Below are 26,900 nucleotides of genomic sequence, written 5' to 3'. Positions count from 1 at the left end.
AAGAGGCCTCTGAATCTCTGGAGTTGAGATTTGCTGAAAATACTTTTGGTGTCCAACTTGCACTAATTTCACCAAGAATTGAACCAAAATTTGAATCCCAGAGGCAGCATTTATACATTTTAGTTTAAATCTTAAGAAACTGTGTTGACACAGATCCCAAAAGTAACACAGACATACAGTGTATAGTTCAAAAAGTCTCAATTTTTAAAAAATGAAATAAAAATTCACAGTTAACAAATAAAAGTTCCTGATAAATTGTTCAAGTCTTCTTGCATATGTATTGACTCAGTAGCTGACATAGGATAATCTCAGGGCTGAGTTTTCTGCTTCGGGGAGTAAAGTGCCTATAGTTTCTGTTGACCTTTGAAGAAACTTAAAAGTTAGCACAACTTTTTTTTCTCTGTGGTCATTAGTAAAGATGCAAAGAGACGTTATAAATCATATCTGAGCCTACCTGGTAAGCAGCAAACGAGTGGTTACCCAAGCAGTGGCCAATTTTGAATGGGAAAGATGGAGATGATAAGCCACGCTGTTGTAAATCATGTCACTGGCTGCGGCGGAGCAACCCCTTCCCTTATTTTGGAGATGTGACCACATGCGTGTGTGTGTGTTGCCCAAGCAATTGGGCAATGAATCAGCTTTTTTCCTGGTCTGGATTGCAATCATACCTGAAACTTCAGAGCTGATAAGCCCTGGGGAGCTCTCTCTAAAATACACGTGGGAAATCCATTGCAGCCTGCGGTGCTGAGCATTTCTTTTCTTCCCTCACCCTCTGCAGCAATCAAAGAGAAATACGTGGACTGGACAGAGTTTCTTATTCACGATTTGACCGGCTCCAGGACTGCACCTGCAAATTTACTGGAAGGCGTATGTATTAGATTGCAGTTTCTATCTGATTCCGTCTCGCGATGTGCATGCTGCAGCTGTGTTTGTGCTCACCACGCGTAGGGCTGTGTGCTTGCAGCGTCTGTGTGCTGGCAGCGGGCCTCTTCCTGTGCTGGCCAAAAGTCAGGGGTGACGTTGCCTTGATTCTGCTGGCTCTGCTTCCGACTGAGTCTTGGGGTAGTTTATTGGCCTTCAGGCTGGGGGGTTGGTTTTAGAAATATGGGTACTCGTAAAAGTCTGGGTGGTGAAGGAGAACGTTGAAGGGGTCCGTAGGAAGGAGGACTTCAGTGCCCAGTCACCTCCACCAAACTGATGACCTGAACTTCCAGGCCAGGACAGAGGTTGGAGAGGGGAGGGTTAGGACGTTGATGGGGAGCACTGCCAGGATTATAGGTGTATGGAAATAGCTCCTTCAAGGACATTCCATCCATACCTAGATGATTCTGTGATTCTGTGATCTAAAAGCAGCAGTCAGATTTAGCAGGGAAGTCGGGTGAGGTGACCTCGGTCATAGGTAGCCAGGAGAGAAGAAGGGACTGTTCTTGTGGGTGCACCCAGACGGCCAGGAGCCCAGCCTGTCTGAGGCATTTGCAGGGAACTTCAGCTTGCCTTGAGATAGTTGGAAAAAATCTCATAGCTTCAGCTTGAAACTGGGAGCGAGGCACCTTCTCCACCGGGATGTGTCTTGCTCTTGTTTGGATGCTGTGTGGGCATTTGGAGAGCAGACAGCCCATCCTACAGGGGATGATTCTCTCTGCCCCTCAGTGTTTAGTCTGAGAGTTAAAGCAAACAAGTGGTTTAGCTTTGAGTAAGCACTCATGTTGGCTTTTTGAAAGCAAGGGTGCTTCCAGGCACCATTTTAAATCATTTTGTCCCACAAGCCACAGCTGCATCCTACTTCCATGCAGTACAAACCATGTGCAAGGGAGAATTAATAGTGTATTGTAGGGGATTTCCCCCCACCCCCTTCCCAATCTGTGAGCCTGACAGCCCTTGAAAACCCAAAATAATGCACATCCTGAGGGCTGCTGCATCCCTGTTTCTGGACCATTCCCAGGCAGCATATGTGAAAAGTCAGTGGTAGCCTGCACCCATCCCTGGCATATGGGACAATGTAACTGCAAACCACTCCATTTCCTTTTGTAGGGAAAGTAGGCAGCCCAAGGCAGAAATGCAGAGAGGGAAAAGAGTGCTTTGGCTTAAAACAGTTTCTAACCCTTTTCTGGTGTTTTATGCAATATACACGCTTGGTGCTGTCTGTGTCGTGCAATGTATGTAACCCCCTGTCGACAGATCTGCTGTTTGTGAGTGCTGCAGATTGTTCTTGTACTGTTAAATCAATATGCAGTGATACGTGTTTTCTTTTCAACATGCTAGCTATGCATTTAGAGTTCTTGCATTGTGGTAAATGTTAATATTTCAAGCAAACCAATTATTAATCTTAGCCATTGTGTTCTCAGGGGTAAGTGACAACCCACTAGCTTAGAATCTAGCACACAAATCAGAGAAGCAATAGATGCTTTTTAGTGGCCAGGGATTTATAATAATAAGCTAAATCATTATACCATTGTTTGATATTAAAGCATGTTTTATTGCAATGAAGCAGTTGAAGAGAAAAAAAATAACATTAAAGTTGATTTCTATTATACTATTATTTTTTGAGACTGCATTGTGCTATGAAATAATATTTGAAGAGATCGTGTAGGAGCCTGTAGTTTATACAGTAGAGGATTTGCTTATAATGTAGATATATTATTTGAGAAATATCTATTAATCTCAGGTCTGGTTAAAACTGTACATGTGATAAGGTTTTAGTTAATTTTGGTATTTTTTTAACCAAATTCTTGTTCTGTTGCCTGCATTTTGGCTTAAAAGAGATGTAGTCAAATTTGGTTGCATTTCAAACTTTTGAATGTTTTAAAGATTCAATGAGAATGCTTTTTTGAAAAAATAAGGCTTTCTCCTCCTTTTCTTGTAGCCCCCCTATAAGGTACTGTTTTGGGCTGACTCTGATTTACAGAATTAATATTTAAAAAAACAACTGTCAAAGTATATATTGTTTAATTAAGTAGAAGTGGGACAAATGCATACAGAAGTAAAAAGATTGCCCCATTTTTTCATATATTGTGCCTGTGATTAGCGTCTCCTTTGAGGAGCAATACTTCCAACTCTTGGAGTGGTTTTTAGTGCTGTTCTTAAAACCCTAGAAGTAAGAAATTGAATAAAAATTAGAACTTGCATTAAAAAAAATAAAAAGAAAAGAAAAAAATGAAAGAAAAAAAAAAGAAAAAAAGGAAAAAAGAGCTCTAACGCATACATTAGTGGTGAAAAGCTTGACAACACAGAGATGCTCACAATCACAAATCAGTGAGCCCCAAAGGTATTGTTCTGGAAAACGTCTCACAGTTTTTTAACGGCTGTGCTCGGCAGCTTTGCAGGTGTAACATTAAGCACATGTGTAAACGGTTGCAAGACTGGGATCACAGGAAATACTGTGTGTGAGCAAATGACCTCATTCCTTGGCTTGACCCATGAAATCCTATGTGGCTGGGCTGTGATCCCAAGGCCAATTGATGTGGTGGGAAACTGCTATTGGCTTTGATGAGTTTTGGAGTAACCACCATAGACTCCTGCATCCATCACAGTGGGAATAATTTGCTCTACATGCCAGTAGGAGCAAGATAAATTTTTTTGGTGGGAAAGATCAACGTACAGAAGGCAATTTCAGTGTCATGCCCAAAGTAGTTGCCTTTTAGGTAAACACCGGTTCCCAATCCTGTGACTGGTTCTTACCAGCTGCAACCAATGAGAATTTGGTTTGAAATCCTCCAATATAACTGGGCTTTGAGTTGTTCAGGAGCATCCTCAGTGGATGTGCCTTATGAGCTGTTCCACCTTTTATTATTCTTTTTTTTGTTGTTGTTGTTGATGATGTCGGTTGAGAAATTAGCACAACTGTTGTTTTCTGTTTTACTTCTGAATTTGCACTTGGAAGACATTGGGTAAAATAGAAGAAGAACAGACTGTTTGCTGATCGCTTGGATGATGGTGTGAAAAACAAAAATAATCTTCTGCTGTCATCTGTTTCCTTGAGAAGTCTTCAAATAAAGTTTAAAATAAGGAGTTTTGCTTCTATTCAAACAGCCTCTGCGAGGAAAAAACCCTGTAGACCTCATTACAGTTGATTCCTTAATAGAGCTGCAGGATTCCCAGAATCCCTTTCAGTACTGGATAGTTAGTGTGGTTGAAAATGTTGGAGGAAGATTACGCCTTCGCTATGTGGGATTGGAGGAGACTGAATCCTATGACCAGTGGTTGTTTTACTTGGATTGCAGACTTCGACCAGTCGGTTGGTGTCAAGAGAATAAATACAGAATGGACCCACCTGCAGGTAAAAAGCCTTATCAAAATGCTGTCTTCTTTTGAGTTATTTACTGATGCTTTGAGATACTTGTTCAACCCATTTCTTTTTCTCCAGCATTCGTGTTGCTTTGACGGTAGTTTTTAACTGGAATACAGATTACATATGAGAGACATCTGATTTGGGTTTAAAGTGGGTCAGGTGCACTGTATTAAATGTATTTAATAAACTCAGTTTAGTGTAGCTCACTCCTGAAAGGAATCAGTGTGCATTAAGAGCAGCTTTGTGCACCAAGAGGCAGAGCTTATAGGGATGGTCCAAGGTTGTGCCTGCTTGTGCACCTCTTTTCAGTGGTGTTTTGGTGGCCAGGTCTTCCTGGCCATCCTAGTGGAGGATGCTAGGAATCACAGAGTCAGAATATGCTGAGTTGGAAGGGACCCACAAAGACGATTGGATCCAACTCCTAGAAGAAGTCTTCTGCTCGCCAAATCAAGTTCTAGATGACATCTCTCAGCATTTGCTTTCCCTTCACCCAAAGACCTCTTGCCAATCGTTCTTTCTATGGTCATACACATTTCTCTTGGGTAGCAGTGGATTTCCATGGAATTTCCTGGGGCTGGAGAAAATGCTTTGAGATCTTTACGGTCCCTTTAAAGTAGGTCTTTCATATTCTGCTGTAACATGGCTGTACAGCTGCCAAGTGAGACCTGCCTTGTGTATAACCAGAAAGTGCAGTGTGTATAATCAGAAAGTGCAGTGGAATGGTGCTGGGTTTGTCTGACTGTCTATGTTAATCTGCCTGTCAAGGGGTTATGGGGTGTGTGTTGCTAGAAAGTAGGGAATAACTCCTTTGAGTAAGTGGTAGATGGCATATTTAATGTTTACAAGACCACAGGTTTTGAATTTTCTCCAAGGGAGCAAAGTCTTTGCCAATGTGTTGGACCAGACTGAATATCAGGAGACTGCAACTTGGAGAAGAAGGTCTTTAGAGCTGAGTTTAGTCCAAAGCAGCTTGGGAGAAGGGAGACAGAGATTGCAGTTAAGCGAGTGTGGGGTCAGAAGTCACAAACCCAAGGGCAAGTTCAAAGGACATAGTCAGGCACATGCAGGCTAGGCCAGGAGGCTGGACAAAAGTAGGCCTTGGGGTCAGCTAGAATCAGATTTGAAGTACTGGGACTGGGTTCAGCAAGGGGAACAGGATCAAACTGGTGGGGCAAGGAGTGCAAGGCTCTGGGTGTAGGGGGAAACCAAGGATCTATAAGGTTTAGCGAGTCTGTTAAGGCCTTGGGACCACAGCGCAACAGGGGCTCAGGGCTGTTTGTGGCCTCCTGGAGTAATTCTTGCAGAGGAGTTCACTGGCACAGTCTGGAGCTGGGTATGGATGTGTGATTCCATCCAGGTTGTACCCCATTACGGTGGGGGAAGACTGGAATGGTGGATTTTCTACACCACACTAATAGTATTGGTAAAAACTTTGTGAAAGCTTCTGGGCAATTGCGTTTCTCTCTACTCAGGGCATGTGATTGAGTTGGTGTAGTTTGAGTTGGTCAAGTTAAGATGGTTGACGAGAGTTCTTGTGGAGTTAGTGATCTGGATAAACATGGCAGTCTAGCCTGCTGCATGTGTGGTCTGCTTTGGGGCACAAAATGTGCAGCCTGTGTATTTTTCTTAGGGCTGTGGCTTATACTGGGGCCCCAAAGCTGCTTGCTGTGTCTTGAGGAGCATGGCCCACATTTGCTAGCTGTCTGCACCTCTAAATTGGACTCCCCAGGATCACCATTTCCCTTGAGAGATGAAGTGCTTTCTTGGTTAATGCATAGCTTTTGGCACAACAGACCTCCATGTTTTCCTGTGTTGTTGGGCAAATCAGCCAAGTCTGTGTTTCGTTCTCCTTTTGCCTTAGGCAAAGTTTTCCCGTGGATATCTAATGATGGAAGAAAGGTAGCTCTCCTTTGGACAGATATTTCTGATGTGGCTTTTCTCCATTGCACCTGATTCAGAGTGATTACCCTGATACGTGCAATTGTGCTGCTTACAAATTTCTATGGGTCTTGGGTCTAATTTGGGGTCTTGAATGCTTTTTGGAAGCGTGTCTGTTTTTCTTCAAAGATAGATGGGAACCAGTGGTCCCCATCACTTCTAAATCACATGTGAATGTTGGAAAGCATGAATATCACTCACTCTGTTATTTCACAGAGAATTTGTGTTACAGAGAAACACCTTTTCATTGATTGTCTCTGAACCCTCTTAGCCTGTGTAGGTTTGGTGAATCAATACAGAAATAGCCTCAACTATATGTGTTTCCTCTTTGTCTATTCCATTCTCCTTTTACTCTTCCTTTTATGCACTTGTGTTTCCTTCTCTACGTATTTCCCTTTTTTTCTGTCTTCCCAGTTGTTATCTCTAAACCTGTTATTGGTCTCTTTATTTGATGAAATTGTTTATGTTTTCTCTTCCCTCTCCTTGATTTAACTGCTTTTTAAATTTATTTCATGTCTTCATCTAGCATCTTTTTCCTCTCCTTGGCATTTCTCTAGCCATTCACCTTTTAGCAAGCATTATTATTAATGAATTCAACAGTCAAAATCTTCTTCCTGCCTTCCGTTGACTTAAATAGGTAATTACATATCTAGGGGGTGTTTCACTGGCATTTGCTATGACAAGACCCTTTGGGTTTAAACCTTTCCATTTTCTTATGAGTCCTGTTCCCCTGAAGACTTCCCCCAAGGATCTTTTTTGACCCACCCCTGCCCTTCTGGGCTACCCAGTTATCAAGCTCTGTACTCGGGAGTAACCAGTCAGAAATGGAAATCTCATGGTGCTGTGGAGGCAGGAATGCTGGCTGTTCCACTTCTGACATAGTGGACAATATCGGCCATTTGATGTCCACATAACATAAACGTGTTCATAAAGCGTAACAGATGACTAAAGCTTATCATGCGACAGTTGTGGTGAGACAAGCAGACAGGTGACCAGTAGTGAATTGTCAGGATAAGGTGCTGGGCAGCAGAAAACACTGAAGAAACTCAGGAATGAAGCTGCTAAACCACAGTCTTGTCACAGGATGTAATTTCATAAGGATGCCAGACCAGGAGAGTGTGCCAGGGACATGTCCCTGTCTGCTTACCTCTTTCCTGACTTCTGTAGTAAACTGGGTTCAGACTAGAAGGACCTTTGGCATCACCATTGTGGAACTTCTTAGGAAAATAATCTGTGGTTAATATTTTGGGCTTTCAACTTATCCTTACTTACTAGATTTGCTTGCCATCATGTAGGCCTTGAAACGATGCTTCAGCGTGAGCTATTGCTTTCCTTATGATCAGTGGAGAGAAAGGGTGTGCCTAAGCCAGGCCTATCACAGATCAGAAGAAATGACATCTTCATAAGCCTATGTTTTCACTCACAAGATCAACAGGAATAAGCACAAAGCTCTTTGTCTAACTTTTGAACCTCTGAAGCCAGTTGAGATGTCCGCTTGATGGGTAACTGGAGCAGCCTTGGACTCTGAATAAATCCATTATGCATCTCCTACGAAGAGAAGCTGAGGGCATGCGACTCCTCCCAAATCAGGCTGCGTGCTCAGTTGCTATCAAGTGAGGATGTTCAGCTGCGGATCAGCTCTGCAGGTTGTTACAGTGCTTTACCCACCCCTGACTTGGATGCTGTGTATGCAGCGTTAGCTTTATTTCCCGATCTGTCTGGGCTGTGGTTTCGCTGTGTTGATCCACCTCTGGTGCCTGACAAGTTGGGTTTCATTTTGCGCAGCAGTCTGAGGCCAGTCCTTCGAGAAGAAGGGCCTTCTTCTATAAAAGAAATATAGATCCAAATGTCTACACCATTCTGGATGGACAGGTCTCTTTTCTGAGGCCATCCATATCCTAGTACCCACTTGCTGTACAAGAATGTGCAAGAGAGTCCTTAGGAAATAGCATCCTTGTTTCATCCCCCATAATGGGAACTCTCAGTGGCTCTATATGTCCTGAAAGCCCTTTCTGACTGTGGCAAAGAGATCCTACCATATTTTTTCCTTCAGATGTACATCTGAATCCAAGACAAGCCTCCTTGCTAGCTCAAATTGGCAGAGACCACTTGACACAGAGCCACCGATGGTCTTGCCTGAACTGTTTATGCAGGAAGAGATCGTCTCATTTTATGTTGCTTCCTATTTAAAGACAAATTGGCAGTCATTTTAATTGCTCTCTCCTTGTTAACCTAAATACAAATTGACACAGTACACTCTGCTCAATTACCTGCAACACTATCACTTAAACAAAATGCTTTATGCTCCTTTAACCGTGCGATTTAGTGTCCATAAACTTGCCAGCATAAGCTAACTGCCACTGTCTAATGAAACGTGCACATGATGCTGCTTGCTGGTTATTGAAACGATTGAGGTTGTCTTAATCTTTCAAAGCCTGTTGACACCAAAGAAGTTGCTGCTTGTTTTCTCTGACGGTTGCGCATGAGAGAGTTGGTCCAAAATGCCACTTTCTTCTTCTCTCCCGTGCTTCACTGTCCCCGTGGTGAAAGATGAAGTTCTGTTATCAGCGTGCTCTGTCTGCTGAGCATCCAGCTGGGTTTTCCGGAACTTGGACTTTTTGTTGTTCGTAGCTACAGGTTGAGGCAAAATCGTGACTTAATATTTCCCTGTTTGGCATCATTTAAGCTAAAAAGGGAGAAATAAGGTGGGTCATTTCCCTCCCAGCATGTCAGCCCAATCAAGTCCCCTACAAGTAAGGGAGAACTGGTGCAACAGGACTATAAAGTAATGAATAATTAGATAAAAAGAACACATTTCTTAATACTTGTGATGGCTGCATGTGCTGTAAACAAAGACTTGAGAAGTATATTCCCATTAACAACCAGTTGAGAAATTTAAAGTACAGCCACGAAAGGTTAAAATTTCCCTTTAAGCGTGTTTAAATTCATATGCATATCCTTGACGTCTGTCTGAAGTAGCAAGGTTTGATATAGTGGAAGTATAAATACATCCACTTCCAGTGAGTGATTCTGCAAATCCTGTTTTGATAAGGTCTTAAATCTATTGAGATCAGAGCATAAAATTCTCTTGTACTGTCAGTGCTAGGTGGAAACAGTGCTTGCCAGTTCCTTTATATATATATATATATCTTTTATTTCCTCCTTCAGAATTGTAAGATACAACAGTAAATCTTTGCTAGCCAGCAAATATATATGGTTACTAGATGTACAGAATTTAAATGCAAATTGCACCAAATTGAACTGTGCTGTGTGTGAAGCCAAACTGACAAAAGCAAAGCTTCACCCTATTCACTCTGTATCAAGGTTCAAGTTATTAATAAGTAAATGTTCATTTCCATTTTAATAATTGTTGCAATCTGTCTACCTATCTTGTCTCTTTAAGACCTTGATATGAATGTTCTGCAATAACTTGTTATGTGCGGGATAACAATATGTTTTCTAGGGCAGAAGTAAATCCAATATAATGTTCTTCATCATAGTATTGTTTCCTACATTGTTTCCTTTGATGATTCATAGGCATTTCACTGCACTGAACCATAAAGGGCTTGCTAATACAATGATTTAATAATATTAAACCTATTTAAGGAAACTCACTGAAGGCAATGTGAATCTGCACAAAGACGCTGCCTAAAAGTGTAATGATTAGAATTCATAAGCGTATGTCTTTGAGTTGGTGCGATACTCAGCTTTCAGTGTGGCACCAAGAAATGCGTCTGTGTAGAGATCTAGCTGAAAAGTTCCTCCCCTCAAAAAAAAAAAAAAAAAAAAAGGCACTAAAAAGATGACTTTTCCAATGAACAGAAGCATTGTTAAAGATATTTCTGGTTTTGTTCAAGTGTAACTAATATTGGCTGAAAACCTGAGGGTCCTCAAATTGGAAAACATCAGGTATTTTGAGAATTGCAAATCAAAGGAGTTTTTTGTTATTTTCAAGTAATGAGACAGCGTGGTTTTTGTTTCCACAACAGAAAACAAAGGACGTGTTTATTTTCCTGAGTTTTACTCCAGGATATAAAACACAATCTTCCTCAAATGTGCCCCTGCTAGTTGCTTTTGCGTTCAATTTATCCACGCTGTACAGCTTGGGATATACACACTGCTCATTTCACTTGGACTATCCATTTTTATGGCACGGGAACTGAAGTCTTTCAAAAATGTTTGATTCCCAAACAGTCACCTCTTGGTCTTGTGTTTTTTTGTTTGTTTGTTTGTTTTTGTTATCATTGCTTTAGATATCTATTCTCTGAAGACTGTATCTGAGTGGAAATGCGCTCTGGAAAAATCCCTTACTGATGCAGCAAATTTTCCTCTTCCAATGGAAGTATTCAAGGTAAAAGATGCACGTTTTTCTTCAGTTATGTGATGAATAAATAACATGCGGTGTTTAGCAGTTTATGTTAAGCTTTGCAGGAAATGCTGTTGCTCTAATACAAAAGGTCACAAGTGAGATGTTTGTATAGAATGAAGTTTGCTCATGTGTGGACTCTCTGCCCTGACACCTGATTTCTTGCCATCACTGTTAAATAGATGCTGGGGAGGGGGTGATCAGCATGGATTTTTCCAACATCCCTATTTCTCCAACATCATTTTTTTTTTTCAGACCTGAGTTTTCACAGCCCGTGACAGCGTGGGGCTATGATTATGAAAGTGGACATAAAGTAGCCAGCTTTCTCTGAGCCTTGCACCCAGATTTTCATCTGATTGCAAGCCATGATGCAGAGAAACCTCCTTCAGGGATCTGTAGTGGAAGTAGGAGATAATTTTCCTCCTGTGTCATTTTTTTTCCTCAGTCTGGTTTTTAATAGTTAGAGATGTACTTCAGCCCTGAGGCACCAGCTTTAATATCCCGTCCAAATCCGCACTGCTATTAATCACGACTGCTCCAGATAATCCTGATTTCTAGCTGTTTTTTAACGGGTGAAGCCTTGCTGTGGTGTGATGGAGCTGCTGTGATGCTCCATCCCCCTGGTGCATCACAAAATCCCGGTGCTGCCTTTGCCCATTCTGCAGGATCTTGCTGGCAGCATCCCATGAGGACTTCAGGCTTCTCATCCAGCTGAGAAACACTGGAGTTAGCAACATTAATTTGGGAACTCTTTGCTAATGGCTGAGGCAGTGGCTTATTTGCTTGCTATGAGAAAGCTCTGCGAGGCTGGGAGAAGTGGGGAAGGTTTGTGGGTTGGCTTTCAGCACTGATGTGGGTTTGAGAAGCCCCGTGTTCTTATGGGAATGGCGTGCGGAGAGTTTTGGTTCTCTGCTGCTTCTTTCATACAGTGCTTGAACCCACAAACTATTAAAGCTTGAAGTTTCAGGATCAAACATGCGTTGTGTGGGGCAGGGATTAAATCACAATAGGGAATGCCTGATGTGTAAATTTTATCCCTGTCTATATGAGAGAGTGAAGAATGTTTCTGATGAGGCTTATAAAGCATCTTTTTCATCTTTTTTTTTCTTCTTTTTTTTTTTTCTGGTTTATAACTAACAGCTGTTTTGCTGCCTCTTCTCAGCATGCTAGACTTATACCCACTTATTTTAATTATTGCATGAGGGTCATAAATTTAAATTCAGCAAATTCCAGCGAACAAGTGGTGTGGTTGGAGCTTGCAAAGGTGTTCCTCTTAGACAATGCAGTGCCTTGCAATTCTTGAATAGCCCAAGTGGAGAGATAATCTAGAGCCGTGCATGACAAAAAGGCAGGAATAGGGCAATTCAGCTTCTTTAATTGTACTGTGAAAGCTGAGTACACGGAGAGCTGAATTCGGTGTCTGGTGTTACCTAACTCTGATTCTGGTGCTGGGGAGGCAGGAGGCTGAATAAATGGTTTGCCTGTGGGCATCAGTGTGTCCTCCTCTTTTAGGGGGAGTCAACCCCATCTTATGCCTGTTGACTATGGATTAAAATACGAGAGATGTCCATGCCTGTGAGCATGTCTTCCTCTAGTTATGACTTAAACATGAGTTAAGGAAAGGCTTTATTAGACCAAATGACAGTACCGTTGTCTAATCATATAAGATGAGCCAAAATTTGCAGGGGACTTTCAAAAAGAATCCCAGAAGATCCCAGCAAAATATGTTGAATCCAAAGTGTCCCCCCCGCCCCCCCCCCCCCCCCCCCCTTTTTTTCTTCTTCCCCAAACCAGCACAGAAATAATGCCTGTACATAGTGCCAGGGGACACCGTGCTACTGCAACTGTCATGTGTTAGATGAGATATAAAACACAGAGTTTGACAGCTGGCAACTGTTAAAGATCTTGGTCTTCTGGAAAGCTGGAAATGTTTACTTTGGCAGAAATGGTAAACTGCCCACTGAGCAATTATATTCCACGTTTCCCTACAGAAATCCATCAGTGAGGAGAGCGTAAGTGTGTGCTTGCTGTACAGACATGAGCGGTCCGTAGGGTGAGCACATGCACATTTTTTTGGCTGAATTGCGACTTAAATTCCTGTTGTCATTTGAGCTGTGCTTGGCTGTGGGCTGTGTAGTGCACAGTCAAACTGGTCCCAGGTAGCGGTGCCAGAAAAGCAGGTCTTCATTTGTAGTGGGAAAAGTGGCTCCTCTTGGGGGTTTATCAGCCCATCGTTGCTGTTGGGGGAGAAGCAGTTTGGTTTTGGTGCCATGGGGTCGGATTCTGCCTGAGACCTTGTATGCCATGCATTTGAGGCTGAATTATCAATGCTGAGCAGCACGGCACAGCTGGACTTGTGTGTGGTGGTCTTCAGCATGTCCGAAAATCCCTTGTAAAAGTGCAGGCCCAGTCCCCTCCTATCATCCAAGGAGAGGGCACCAGACCTTACGAGCTGGTTGCAGGCAGGATCTTCGTTCTTTTTGGTGCTGTTTTACACTTGGTCGTATGTTGAAAGCATTTGTAAAACGCTTTAGGATCCTTTGAGAAGGAACGTGATGTTCAACTGCCAGAAAATGTCACTATTATATAGCTACTAAACATAGTGTTTTGCAAACTGCACCTCCTGGAGTAAGTTGTTTTTTTTTTTCACAGAAGCTTTGTGCAACGCATCCTCTGTTTTGTCATTCTGTTCTTTTTAGAAAACATGTTGATTCTTAAAGAAAACTAAATACAGACTGGATTTTCAAGGGTGTTTGCATAGTTTAGGAGCAGAAATCCTTCCAAAAATCCGCAACCCAGGGAAACGTGTCCTTTGCTGTTCGTGCTCTGGTTTCAGGGTGCTGTAGGTGTCCCTATGCTTGGCTGAATGCCAGTCACAAACGGGTCGGGCTTCAGAGCTCAGAAGATGGCCAAGGCTTTGGGTGTGAATAAAGGTGGGTGGACTGTCGCTGAGGCCAGTTTTAAAGCTGTGTGACACCAGAGTTTGCTTCAGTGATGCCATGTTGGTGCTTCCTAAGGAGAGGCCTTGCAGCAAGAATCCAGACTCCAACCACAGTGCCTTTTAATCGTAATATTTATGAATAAAAGTGTTTTTTTACACTTAAATCCTTGTAATTTGGTTAAGATGAAGGCTGGATATAGATCATGGGATTCAGTTTCGCAGGCAGAGGTGGATTAGTGTCCTGGGGATCTTCTCTGACACCCCAGTAAGCTCTCCCTGGCCTCCTGTGCAGTATCTGTGGGCCCTGTGCAGGTTTGGATCCCTGGGTGTCTCTCAGCTCACCCAGACACCTCTGTCTGGGCAGCTAAATCCTGCCCAGGAATTGGGGTGCCCGTCACCTCTCCATGGATATTGCATATGGGCATCCTGTTCGCAATCCCCCAGCATAAAGTGGTTCCTGTTGGCTAGGCTGGATGGAGCCGCATCCCTAACCTGGGCTGTGTTCAGCTGCTTGAAGAGCACAGATGCTCAGGAGAGAGAGGGGTTATCGAAGGTGCTGATTCCTGATTTATAACTTTTGGTCCCATTCCTCTTGTCTCCACCTTTCTGGTTCTCCTTTACTAAAGTTGTTCTGGTAGGGGTGGTGGCTTTTTTTTTTTTTTCCCCACTTGGAATTATTCTCTCTGGCAAACAACACCTGTTACCCTACACTGCGCCCAGCCCAGTGTGACCCTATTTCTAACTGGAGCACTTGGGTGTTTCCTATAATCAGTAATGGTAGTCCTTAATGCTAATGCTAATACTAATACTAAAACTAAAAATGGATGGAAGAAATCAGCTGGGACAATTCTCTCTTACTGAGAATGATGAAGGGAGCACCCGTCACCAAACTGGGTGGTTCTTGTTCCATATTCAAAAGTACAAGGAGAAATATTAAACAGGACTTCTTTTCCCACTCCCAAATATGTATGTTTGTTTGTTAGTTTTCCATCAGCTGAATTGCCCATTTTTGGTATTAAGTATGAGATTAAGATGGACTATTTACTCAAGATTTTGAGTTGTTTTTTTTTTTTAAAGAACATCTCTCAAAAAATAATAATTTATTTGTCTGTTTTATGGTGTTTTATTCTATTATTTGGTCTTACAGCGAAGTTTCAGTGCAAGGAAGAGATACGCAAGGGCTCAAGGGCTACTTTTCTGCCCTTGACTATCTGTCCCAGACAATCCTGACTTGAGTGGATGAATGGACTTGAAGTCCAACTGGGTTTTTCCGTCTTCATCCCCCATAATGGATGGGCACATGCTGATGCAGCAGGTTAAAGCAGCCGTGCTTTTGGTTTCACATGGAAGCCAAATTCAAGCATTAGCAATCCCCAGCCCCTTCATGCACCGATGGCTTGGCTGGCCTTCATGGTGCACGCTGTGCTTTAATAACCCACGAGTTGCCATGTAGTTTACAGACTGCCAAATTATTTATACTCCATCTGTTCTTCCTCATCCGTAGCACTCGTCAGCCCTTCTCCCTGGCTGCGTTTTGCCTGGCTGGGCGACATGCATGGCCTCCTATCCCCTCGGATGTGCCTCCATCTTTTGACCCACTCCTGTCTCATCTCATTAAATCCATTTATCTTTGTAAGACCTAATGACCATCATTAAGAAAATCCCCCAAAGGTCCTTACAAACTGCTTTCCTGGCCCTTGGGAGCAAGGATGTCTCCAATACCGAAGATGCCACTCAGGTGAGATGAAATCTGGTAGAAAGACTTGATGGGGAAAAAAGTCTTAACTTCTTTGCAGATCCATCCTGATGGTGGGCTGTGCAAGGAAGCAGGTAGGGAGAGCATTCCAAGGAGGTAAACGAAGTCAAGCCCTGTCTGAGATGCCAGGCCCTGCCTTCTGAGATGCCCCAAGGGTCTATTGGCAGCACTGTGTGAAAGTCGGGATGGGAAGAGAAGTGCTGGAGGGAGTTGAAGCAAAGCAGATGGGTTGAGTAGGTCCCTCAACCTGCTGCCTTCTTTGTCCTCCTAGCTGCACGTTTAGCAAGCTTGGTTTTCTTTCTCCATTACGTACCAGAGGTCTTTCGGGATGATGAGAGGTTAGCGAAAGGCCCTATCTGTTTTATTTATTGCATCCAAGTTCAGTGTGGAGGAGTTTGTTCATGAAGACCTGACCTCTGCCTCCCACATCCTTGGCCATGGCAGTGTTTGCCCTTGAGAAGAGCCAATGTGCACCTGCAACCAGTCCACTCTCATGCAGGGGGTGGGTGTACCATCCATCTTCAGATGGATGACTTTTCCCAGAGAAAATAAAAGTCAGCTCTGTCCCAAAGCTGTTTTGTGAGAAGGATGCAACTCACAGTGTGCATTTAATTTATTCTGATCCTCTCTCTTCTGACAAATTCCCACCGATTTCTCAATAGCAATTACTGCCGGGATGTTACTGAGGGCAGACTCCATCCAAGCAAGTGCCGGTGGGGACTTAGCCCCCTCTTACTTAGAGGTGTGAAAAGAGGCAGTCATGGTTTCATTTTGAGCATGCAGGTCAGTGTTCCCATGTGTGAGATGGGAGCCATGAATACGACACAAAGGTTCACTAGCAAACACCAGAAGTGGTGTGGCGATGCTGAACGCAGTAATTCTGCTGTAAGGTATTTGAAAAAAATGAAAAAAGTGGATGCCTATCTGTCTCTTTTACCTCTGCCTCTGCCACCCGTGCTTCCACCGCCCAGGCGAATCAAAGCACGCACTGTGTAGGAGGGGATCTTTGCCCTAATGCCATCTGCAGCAGGCCGAGCCATACGGAGAAGGTGTATTTGGATTTAGCCCGGCTACTCTGCAACGTTGCTGTTTCTATGGTAACTATTTTTATTCAAAAAGAGAAGCTTAAAATCTGTAGGGCTAAATTTGATCCTAGGCAGAAGCATCTGTGGTTTTTAAGGGGCTCTTCGGTAGGCGCAAGTGGTCGCGGCTGCCAAGCTCAGGGTCACAGAGCCTCCAAAGCCTCCTTCCCAGCACCCTATCCTCTTCATCCCACCACACATCTCTCCAGGCTGGTCTTCCCACCACCACGTTCGTCCAAATGAGGGACAATTTGCTCCTGTTGTGTGTTACTGGGGGATCTCTGGGTCCCTGCAGAGAGCGTGTCTTCAGGGAAAATTGCTCCGTGTTTAGCAAAGGACGTTGATGAATCGCAAACAAGACTGATTCATCTGCAAATAATGCAAAGGGTTGCAGTTGGGAGGGTTTCTTTATTTATTTTTTTTGCTCAATTAAAAAACAAATGTCAGATTCCTGTAGAGGCAGTTTAACCACTGCTATTGCTGTACATGTGAGTGGTTACCAGACATGAGCTTTGTGATTAAAATGAGGCCATTAGAAGCAGCCAGCATCTCAGAGAATTAGGGAAAACAGTGGGGGAAACAATTTCTTTCAAAACAAAAGCTGAAATAAATAATATGTTTCCAGTCGTACCAGATGGAGCCTGCTTCTTCTATGTCCTTAGTAGGGGAAAGCAGGAGAGAGGTGATTGAAGGGAACAACATTTCACACTGTTGCATCTGGTGAGGATGAAAGGAGGCTCAGGTTAATCATACATTAATTGTTTGCTGTTTCTGATCAGCCTCTCAACTTCGCAACTTTTCAGCGTTCAGGCTTAGTTCTGAGTTCTAATAATTGGTGTGAATGTGACTATCTTGGACTAAAAGAACCCTGCGTTTGGGGGTATTTGAAAATCAGACTTTTCCCCTTATCTGCATGCTGTGTAAGCTGTTGGGTTTAAAATGAGATGACTCCAGTGCTTTATGTTGAGGAAAATGGACTAAGAACGAGCATTTCAGAACCAGAAGGACATGCCTTTCTTTGGATTTGTGGACACAGCTACCAGAACGGGCCCATGGCATGACTTCCCTAAATGCCACAAGCAAAAGCAGCTTAGCCAAGTCCCACTGCTCTGCTTTGCCTGGTGGAGTGTAAAAAGACCTGAGCTCCAGTATTTTATGACCAGAATACTGCTGTGATGTGGACAAACTTGAGTTTACTTACACTTAAATGACACTGGTGTAGTAGAAATACTCAGAAGCCAGATTTAGCAAGGTATTTAGGCACCAGAAAGGGCAAATAACTGATTTTGCAGTATATCTTTTTGAGTTCAAGACCAATGCTCATAGGAAGTCAGTGAGTTTTCTTTAGGACTTAAGCACATCACCCACACAGGTGCATCCCTAAAGCCTGTCCATATCCTTGAGTCTGAATACTTTTGTAAATCTGTTTGTGGGCTTCTTTTGGAATGACATTTAGGCTCCCAAGTCACCCTGACATTTTTGAAACCTGCACTGCCTGTGGCTCATTAGCTATGAAGGAGAAAGTCAGGCAGTTCTCTCAGCACCTGAAGAAGAGGGTTGGGAATTAGGAGCCTGGTTCTTCTCCCAGCCCAGTTGCTGACTTCTTGTTTGACCTTCAGCCGTTCCAGCATTCAGCCTTGCAGCTGGATGACGGGAGGCAATGCTTGTTGCACTGAGCTGTTGCAAAGATGTTTTTGTGGAAAGGTTGCAGAAAAATGTACTCTAAGAAGATGCAGATAATGATGCAGATGAGTTAAAGTAAAGCTGACTTTCAGGTGGCCTGGAGGGCTGCAGCCCATGCAAACCGGCAAATTTTGCAAGTGCAAGCTGCTCTCAAATGGCAAGAGTGGGGCTGAGTTGAATTGCTTCCTGGGCTTTGCAGTGAGAGTTGTGACAGCCGATGGGTTTGGGCTGTAAGTGACAGACGTTCATTCAGTGGAGGGTTCTGCAATTTTCCATTCATTGCTTGTAAGCACCATTGTGGGCTGTAATCCATCATGTTAGAGATGGTGACCCTTTGAATGAGCAACTCTGGTGCTCGTTCCACGTTAATTCATTGTACTTTCCTTGGTGTGATTTTCGCTTTGCTGTAGGGGATTTCTCAGCATTATTGTGGCTTGTCGGGCTAGCTTTCTTGACTGCTTACCAGCAGTGAGGGCTGGGAGGTTATTTCTGTTGCCTGTTAGACAGGCTAGCTGCTTGTGTAAATCTGCATGGTCAGTGGGGCTGTTTCTGGGAAGCATTACCTGCCAGCAGGAGTAGAGGTTCACCATGCACGGGGCTATAAAGTGCTCCAACTGACCTATTCGACTCCATTGCAAAGCAAATTGAAACTTGCTTGAAGTAGTTGCTAGAAATTAATGGCTGGTGACATCCTCATAGGTGGCTTTGAATGCCATGGACAGTCATAAAGGGTTGGTTTCTGCCACCCAGAAACGTTTCAGGCACTGCTTTTGCTCTGTGGCAGGGTCTGGTGGGGAGCAGGGGGAAGGTCTCACCCCTTTGGTCCTCTTCTTGCAGCTGCTTTTATTTAACGGGCATCTTCCCTGTCAGTGTGAATAATGGGAAGAGAGCGCAGTTCATTATCCACTGTATCACTTTGAGTCTAATACTAATTAAAAGCTTTGCCTTCACTTCTGTAAAACCTATTCTTAGAAATTATGTAAATTAATTGGAGTTTTGAAGAGGAGCATATGCCAAATCCTAAGTAATTCCCTGCTGGCTGTGATAACTCCAGCACTGGAGCCGGAGAACGGCATTGGGATCTATTTTCTTTTTGTGGCTGCAGAAATCTAAGGCTCTTTTGGTAAATTTTGATGCTTCTCTTTAACAAATATGTGAAAGAGAACAAATATCCAGACCCTGACTATTTGCCAGAGAGGTACAATACAAAGGTTTTTTTTTTCCATGAAAGCTTTTCCATCTCAAAAATGACATTTAACACAGACATGCTTTTTGCTTCCACAGCTCTTCTCCAAACAAATGTACGTTCCTGTTTCAAAAAGAATTTTCTGCCTTAAAAAGGAGACGTACCTAATATCCCACAAGTTCCCCTTGGGAGTTTATTCTTGCTGTTAATTTAAACATTAAAGATGTTTACATGCCCCACTGAATGAGAAGGGAGATTTGATCCTAAGATACATAGCACATGGACAAAAGGGGATGTGCTTTTGAAGTAAAACAAATAGCTTTAAATGTTATTAACTTCATGATTTTTCCTACTTAATTATTCTTCCCCTTCAAAAAAGGCCAGAGTAAAAAAAAAAAAAAGAAGGAGCAGAACCAAAGAAACTGATTCAAATAAAAATGAGAAGCAATATGGTTTTAAGTATTTTGGTCTCAATCAACAAATCACTTACAAAGTTGATGTAACTACTTGCATGTTTAAAGATAAACATGATTAAGTACTTTGGTAGATCTGGGCTTATTATGTAGCGAAGCCGGATGCGAGCGTGAATTGAATCCTGTATCTTCTGATGGGAAGATGCTGCAGTGTAAGCTTGCTTCCAGATGTACGTTTTGCACAGTTGCCTTTTCTTTACAACCTCACCCCAAGGATTAAGAGGTGCTGGGTGTGGATCCTCGTGTAGGGAAGGAGTCATCCCTCCAGCCCAGATGCTTTCTGCCTTTGGAGATTTGAAGTTCACTGCCAGTGAGGTCTGATTTTTGCAGCCATCATCTTTTCCCAGCTGAAGTATTTTTGGTAGTAAAGATGGCAGTTTCGATAACCTGTCTGACTGATGCATCCCTTGAACTGTGCAACGTCTATATACAAGGAGCCAAATTCTCTTCCCTGAATCAGCCTTTTATTCAGCGAAACGTTCACATCGTAAAACTGCCAGAAATGGGTCTCTTGGCTTGCTGGGACTTCAGTGATGTGGAAGTAACTGCCAGCAATTGCAAGTACAGCTGACAGTATGCTGCAGGACACCCGAACTCCTAAACGTCTGCTCCTTCCTCAGCCATTAGTCCATTGTGGTGCTTTGGACCATTATTGCTAAATCTTCCTCAGTTTCCCCATTGGTACATACTTCCCCTGCTGTGAAGCTAAAGTCATTACGATACTTTTTTTTTGACTGCTTTTTGGTTCTCACATAAAAGGCACTATAACATCGCAAAGCTGGGTAAGATGAAAACAACTATTCCTTTAGCCTTAGTAGGATCTTGTAAAACCCCTTATCTCTAATGGCACCGGGAATGTACAATCCCAAAATAGAAGTTGTTAAGTCTGCAAGCGAGAACAATTCTTGGGAAGGAAAGAACAACGACATACAACTTCAGATCAATAGAAAATCATTTTAGAACAAGAGTACAACATGTAGCAATGAATGTAGGTGGGAATGACACTGCTAAGCACTTTATTAGGTAGCTTTCTGCATGTATTTTTGAGTTCAATGTGTGTGTGCATGTTTTAAGTGTAACAGCATCGCCTTTTATGCATGTTTTGGCTGAAACACAGATTGTTAAGAAATACTGTAGGACACTTTTATTGAATGAACACAAAATACGATCATTACTTTGGGATTAGGATGCCAACGTATATGCCTATTGGACAGGGATCATGAATGATGGAGTAATTTGATAGACGTAACAGTAAACTGATGGCAAATTAGGGAGTTGAACCAGGGTTGTTTCTGGGCTTTGGGACTGCATCCTGCTGATGCCACAAAGCTGTTGCGTGCAGCCTTCGGGGCACAGACAGGTTTGATGCCAGTTGAAGGTGTCATGATGGGCATGTACCTGAACACAGTTCCGTGTTTTCCCACCACCATGTTCTCTCATTGCCCACCTTTTGGGTCCAACTTCAGTGTCTGCACTTTATTCTACCTTCGATATGGTTGGAGAAAAGACCTTGCCTCTTATGGTACATGGCAACCAGCACAGGTCTGTATTTGGTGCCCTGCAGGAGCCAGGCATCCACCAGGGTGAATTAGGGCCATCTTGGGCTGCTTCCACCCATAGGAGGACCAGGAGCACCTGGTTGGATTTGGGGATGCAGGTAATCTGGCAGTCAGATGAGTAACAAAACCCACATGGAGACATTTCAAACAGATTTCCAAAAGTATTGACCCCTCCTTGGTGGATGGTGCTGACACACCGCCTGTTCTTCCTCCCCGTTCTTTCCCCAGGACCACGCTGATTTGCGAAGCCACTTCTTCACCGTGGGGATGAAGCTGGAGGCGGTGAATATGAGGGAGCCATTTCATGTCTGTCCTGCATCAGTGACCAAGGTGAGCTCCTGGCAAGGAGGGCTGGGAAGAGCATTCCTACTGATTTCCACAATATTTAGAAAAACTCAGGAGTAGTTCTTCATTGCCTGGAGAACACATTAAAAAACATGTTTAAAAGTCATCTGTGAATGTTTTCCTTCTTCGGGAATTGTTTCTGTCGCACCAGCATCACTAGGTGACTATATATGCACTTAGATCTGATTGGGATGAAGATGTCCATCTACCACTTTCATGCAGAAATAGGGAATCTCTCTTATATCCCTGTCTTCTCTCCATGCATGCGTATTTTCCCTGCACATCTGGGAAATCCTTTGAAATAAAACAGCTGGACAGACGGGGTACCTGGGTATTTAATTCACACTCTCAAAGCAAGAGAGGGGAAGGCCATGGGGTCTTCAGGGTTGCCTCCAGTCCCTGCTCAGCCATGGGCACACTGAGTGACCCTGGATGATGGAGCTTTCCCTTGCCTTGGTTTACTCATCTGTAAAACTCAAGCCTTGATCTCTTTGGCAGATCACTTTGATGACAAGTGTTAGGTGACTGGGGGTTATTTTCAGGAGTAGTTTGATTCCAGTTTGTTTCAGCTTTCTGTGTTTGCTGATGTTGTGGCGAATTTAACATCTGATTTTGTTTCCTTCTTTTTCTTCCCTTAGGTTTTTAACAATCATTATTTACAAGTGACCATTGATGACCTGAGACCTGAACCCAGCAAAATCTCAATGCTTTGCCATGCGGATTCCTTAGGGATCTTGCCAATACAGTGGTGCCTTAAAAATGGAGTCAATCTCACACCTCCCAAGGGTTTGTATTCCTTCTCGATGATTTGCAGCTTTCCTCTTAAGGAAGCTAGCCTCCTCTTATCTGCCTTTAAAACCACGCCGCTTTTTGCTGCACAGCATCACATTAAGCATCTCCAGCCAGAGCATCTCTGTTGAGTCACTGGGGCTGTTCTGGCTTGTAACAGCCTGTGAACATCTCTGCAAACGTGCCATGCTGATAGATTGATGTCCATGTGCTTTGAATTCTGAAGCAAGCTACACTGAAGCCTAGGAAATTCTTGCAAAATGCATCTTGCTGCTGCTTTGTGTGTGCAGAGCACAAGAGGCGCATTAAAAACCGTATTATGTTAGAGACAAACCAGGCAGCTCCACTACAGCATCCCCATAGGTGCAATGCTGAGATGAAGCAAAGCTCCTAAATCTAAATATCTCCTGTATTGAAATCACCTTGTGCCTCACCAGTAAGCTCATAACTGCCTGCTAGGAGCATGTAGACATTTCTTTAGCCGTCTCGAAAAAACTCCAGGCGAGCACAAATTCAGAGCAGTGCTCGGGTCAGAGCTAGGAGAAACAGCCTCCAACCATGCTGTTTCCCAACTTTGTAGCAGTGCAGTTAATTACTTGCAATTTCAGACAACCACCTGCAGTGCCTTAGCAATATTTCTTCACTTGCAAAATACGTTGGCTCTCTGGAATTTTGGATTTTTGAATCTGGTGTTGGACTTTTGCCAAAAAATGGCATTGCTTGGGAGAAGAAGAAATGCTTAAAAAAATCCTATGAAGTTGTGTACAGGCATATTTGTCTTCATTTTGGGAAATTATGTGTGTTTGTGTGTGTGTATATATATATATACATATATATATGCTTCTGCTAATCCCAAGGAAGTGAAGGGTTATTCCCTGCCAGATTCAGAGTCCTCTTACGTAGATTGTAACTTGAAATTCTCACCAAAGTCCTGGAGCCCTGTGCGTGCAGCTGTATATGGTGTATCTATGATTAATTTGTTGCTTTTACTGAAATAAATGCACTCTGTGGATGCTTTACCTCCCTTCTGCTTAAATTCCAGTGTAAGGACAATACCTGTGTAAGTGCTCACTGGCCAGAAAAGTTGCTAAAAATGGAAGTAAATTCAGTGTTTTCTTGTTTTGTTTTGTATGGATTTGATTATTTTTTTTCCATCACAAATTCACATGCAGCTTCCCTCAGGCCAGCTAATTAACTTAAGTAAACCATAGGCCAGACATTTCTCTTTAAAGGGTCATGGCCTATTAATTTCCAGTCCATGCTGGTACAAAGCCTGTCTGAGGTGGTGTTTTATGGGTCAGGTGTATGAGCACTCTCTTTTAGACACCAACATATTTAGAAGTGTCTGTAGCATCCTTCTACCTGTCCTAATGTATTTCTCAATTTGGTCAGTAAAGTTTAAACAGCAAGGAGGCATCTGGTGTAATGTCTGGTGATTGGGGTCTACCTGGGCTCAGAAAGTGTATAAAGTCCCTTTCTGCTGTCAGATCAGAAATCATGGAGAGAAGCTATTAAAAGAAGTGTACAGCAAGTGGTATATAGATGCACAAAATATGTGGTTTCTTCTAGTGTGAATGGGGACTGCATGCCCAAAATACATCTTAGGACTTAAGGTGTCAAAAAACTCTTCCATTAGCAAGCACGCACTTCAAGTCACTAAAATGTGATTAGACACTGGAGCACTTTCTGAAAAAAAAAAAAAACAACCAACAAGAAAAAACAACAACAACAACAACAAAAAAACCAGCAGGAAAATATAGATCAAAAGTGAAATGCATCCAGACCCACATTTGAGGTGTTCTCTGAGAAGGATAATATCAGCTTTGGATAGAGAAGTAATCAGGGTTGATACGAGGGCTGCAACACTGCTGTTGAATCGGTCTGTGGAAGGAGGAGGGAATCCCACCATTTCCACTCAAACCACTGGATGGCTCTACCCGCCCTGGGGCATCCAGAATTACCTTTTTTTTAAAATGCAGATTTGACAGTTCTTCTGCTTGGCAATGTTGACAAAATTTAGTGTTGCCTAAATGGCTCCCCTTGTTGAAAGGCATAAAAAAATTCCCATGGATCAGCAGATGACAAGGGAAAACCACAGAAGTCCTTTTTCTCTTGGTGCGAAGTGTCATTGCTATATTCTGGGCTTGTTTGTTTGGGTTTATTTATGGTTGACAGGGAGGTTCTCTGATTTTAAAATTAACTGATTTAACTTCATCAGAACAGCATGGCAGGTTGGGATATTTGGGTTCAGAGTACTTTATTTCTTTAATATCTGTTCTTTTGCTTTTTTGCCTGTCAGGCCTGTGTTGAAACCAAACATGTAATAGATGAGTCACGAACAGGAGGTGCAAACATTTGCTACTAGAAACAGAGAGCAGTATTTTCCTGTACAGTGCCAAAAATGAATACCCATTTACTGCTGGTGTATAAACATTGAACAAGCACTGTTTATATTTATTGGAGCTGGATTTATAGACCACTTCCCTTTAGAGTGGCAACCATTGTTCCTTTTTATGAGCTATTAAGAGGGGGAAAAACACTGCAGTAGCACTCTTAGTTATGAGGCTTACTAAGGAAATACCATTTCCAAAACCTCCATTACATTTGTATTGTTACATTTATTTCTGATTAAACTGCCGAGAGTCAAGATAGCAGTCGCAATGAGGTTTTACATGTTTGGGGGGCAGTAGGTGAATCATGGAAGCCGAGCTTTGAACATTATTATGTGGGCTGAGCTTTAAAGGCTAACAGTATGGGGATGCCATGTGCTAATGAGGGCACACATTTACCTTACATCATGAGGCTCTGTGAAGAGGTCCAGGTTTGGTTGAAGGTTATTCTTGTGTATGGTCCTCATGGAGCAGTCCTCATTGGGCTGCTGAAGTGAGTTACAGCAAACTGCCCTCCTGGGTTTCGTTCCAACTGAAGTCTCCAGCAAAGGGTCTCGCAGAGATTTGGGTAGTGCATGGCCAAGCCAACAGGTTGTGTGTGACAACTCAGGTTTTTATATCCTGCTGAAACCCTGTCAGCGTGCCTTTCCCATCCACTCTGCCAAAATGAAGAGTCCAAAGCTGTTCATGAGGGGTTTAAATCGGAGACATGAGAATGTGCAGGGTGTGGGCAGGCTTTTGGGTCCCTGGGAACATCATGGGGTGAGCCTGATATTATTTAGTATGGATAACTGCACTGTGGCTGTCTCCATCTGAGTCCATCATCATAACTGCCTCTGGAATCAATGAAGTGTGAAAGGGAATTTTGCAGAGTGATTTTGCTCCTCGTGAAGGAGGACAGACAGATCACCGCTAGATCTGCCTACTTCTCCATTGACTCTTCAGGGAGCCCTGGGATGACAGACACAGCTCTAGGCACCGCCACTGCAAACATCTGTACGTGATCAGATGAATCCCTTCTGATAGGATGTGCGCTTCTCCTCCTCTTTTCCATTTCATTTTATGAAGCTGAAAAGTATCTGGCAAGTGAATAACTAGAGAGGAAAAAGGAGATGGAAAAGCAGCAGTAAGAAAATACTATTGTAGGAATTGGTTGTTAATGTATGTGAAAACAATACAGGGAGTTTTTTCATATGAAAAAATGAAGATTCCCTGTAAGTGGTGGCCCTTTTATACTTCCCTGTGCATGTTTATTTCTAGCTGTCCTATCATTATTGTGTTTTACTATTGCATGTTCATGTCCCACTGAGACAGGCATCTTAGGACCCTTTACTGCTCACGGCTTTATCTCATTAATTTGTTTGTCAGGAATGCAGTCATTAAGTTTAGAAGCTCGTGTTATCCCAGATACTTGCATCTTAGCAGGATGCTTGGGACTTCATTTTCAAAGTTTTTAAATCCTTTTTTTTTGGATCTGGTTGATGGATAAGTGACTACAACTCAGTATTCCAGTCCTTTCTTGCCTACAAAAAAAATCACAATTTTCACTGTCATAAATGATTCATTCCCATCTGATCTTGAGTGTCCCTTTTTGACTGTCAATGAAAAAGACATTAAGGGATATTCTTTAAGATTGAGTCCAGGCTGAAATGCCAGACAGGGAGATTAAGGGGAGAATTTGGCCTTTAGATGACTCCTGAAACTTTCCAGTGAGAGTAGTTCTGCAATAATGTTATTACAGCATCATCCCAGAGCCCTGGACAGGGTTAGCACTCAGTGATAAGAAGCACTATAAAAACTTAGGCTGAGAAAGAGATTAAAATTAATCAAGCAAACAACAAAATAAAGCAACTGAAAAAAAAAGACCCCTTTTCCCAGGAATTTATTGCATGAACAGCCACGTAAGAAGTGTGGATGAGTAGAGATTTTGTCTCTCTGTGATGGGACTGCTCAAGAGCTGCCCCTGTAAATCACTGTCCCTTCCATTTTTCCCTAGAACCAGAAGCTGGGAGGATCATCTGGTTGCTGAGACTTTAGGAATTGGGAATTCTGGGTTCATTTTCCTGCTCTGCTTCAGGTTCCCGTACGACCTTGGGTAACATGC

General features: G+C 42.9%; 1 protein-coding gene across 4 annotated transcripts in view; it reads left to right on the top strand.

Annotated features, from left to right (window-relative positions):
- SFMBT2 (Scm like with four mbt domains 2) overlaps window positions 1-26,900 on the top strand; it is a 117,795-nt gene that overhangs the window by 49,600 nt on the left and 41,295 nt on the right. For 3 of the 4 annotated variants that reach the window (XM_083840518.1, XM_083840516.1, XM_083840517.1), the window contains exons 5-9: window positions 779-867; window positions 4,030-4,276; window positions 10,480-10,577; window positions 21,501-21,602; window positions 22,256-22,403. In XM_083840518.1, coding sequence (XP_083696644.1) covers window positions 779-867; window positions 4,030-4,276; window positions 10,480-10,577; window positions 21,501-21,602; window positions 22,256-22,403 — 684 coding nt within the window. The remainder of the gene's footprint in view (window positions 1-778; window positions 868-4,029; window positions 4,277-10,479; window positions 10,578-21,500; window positions 21,603-22,255; window positions 22,404-26,900) is intronic. The other variant, XM_083840519.1, reaches the window with a different exon arrangement.

Source organism: Anser anser (assembly GCF_964211835.1).
Source record: "Anser anser genome assembly, chromosome: 1".
Classification (NCBI taxonomy): Eukaryota; Metazoa; Chordata; class Aves; order Anseriformes; family Anatidae; genus Anser; species Anser anser.
The sequence above is the reverse complement of the archived record's forward strand: the minus strand, read 5'-3'. Positions and strand labels throughout refer to the sequence as shown.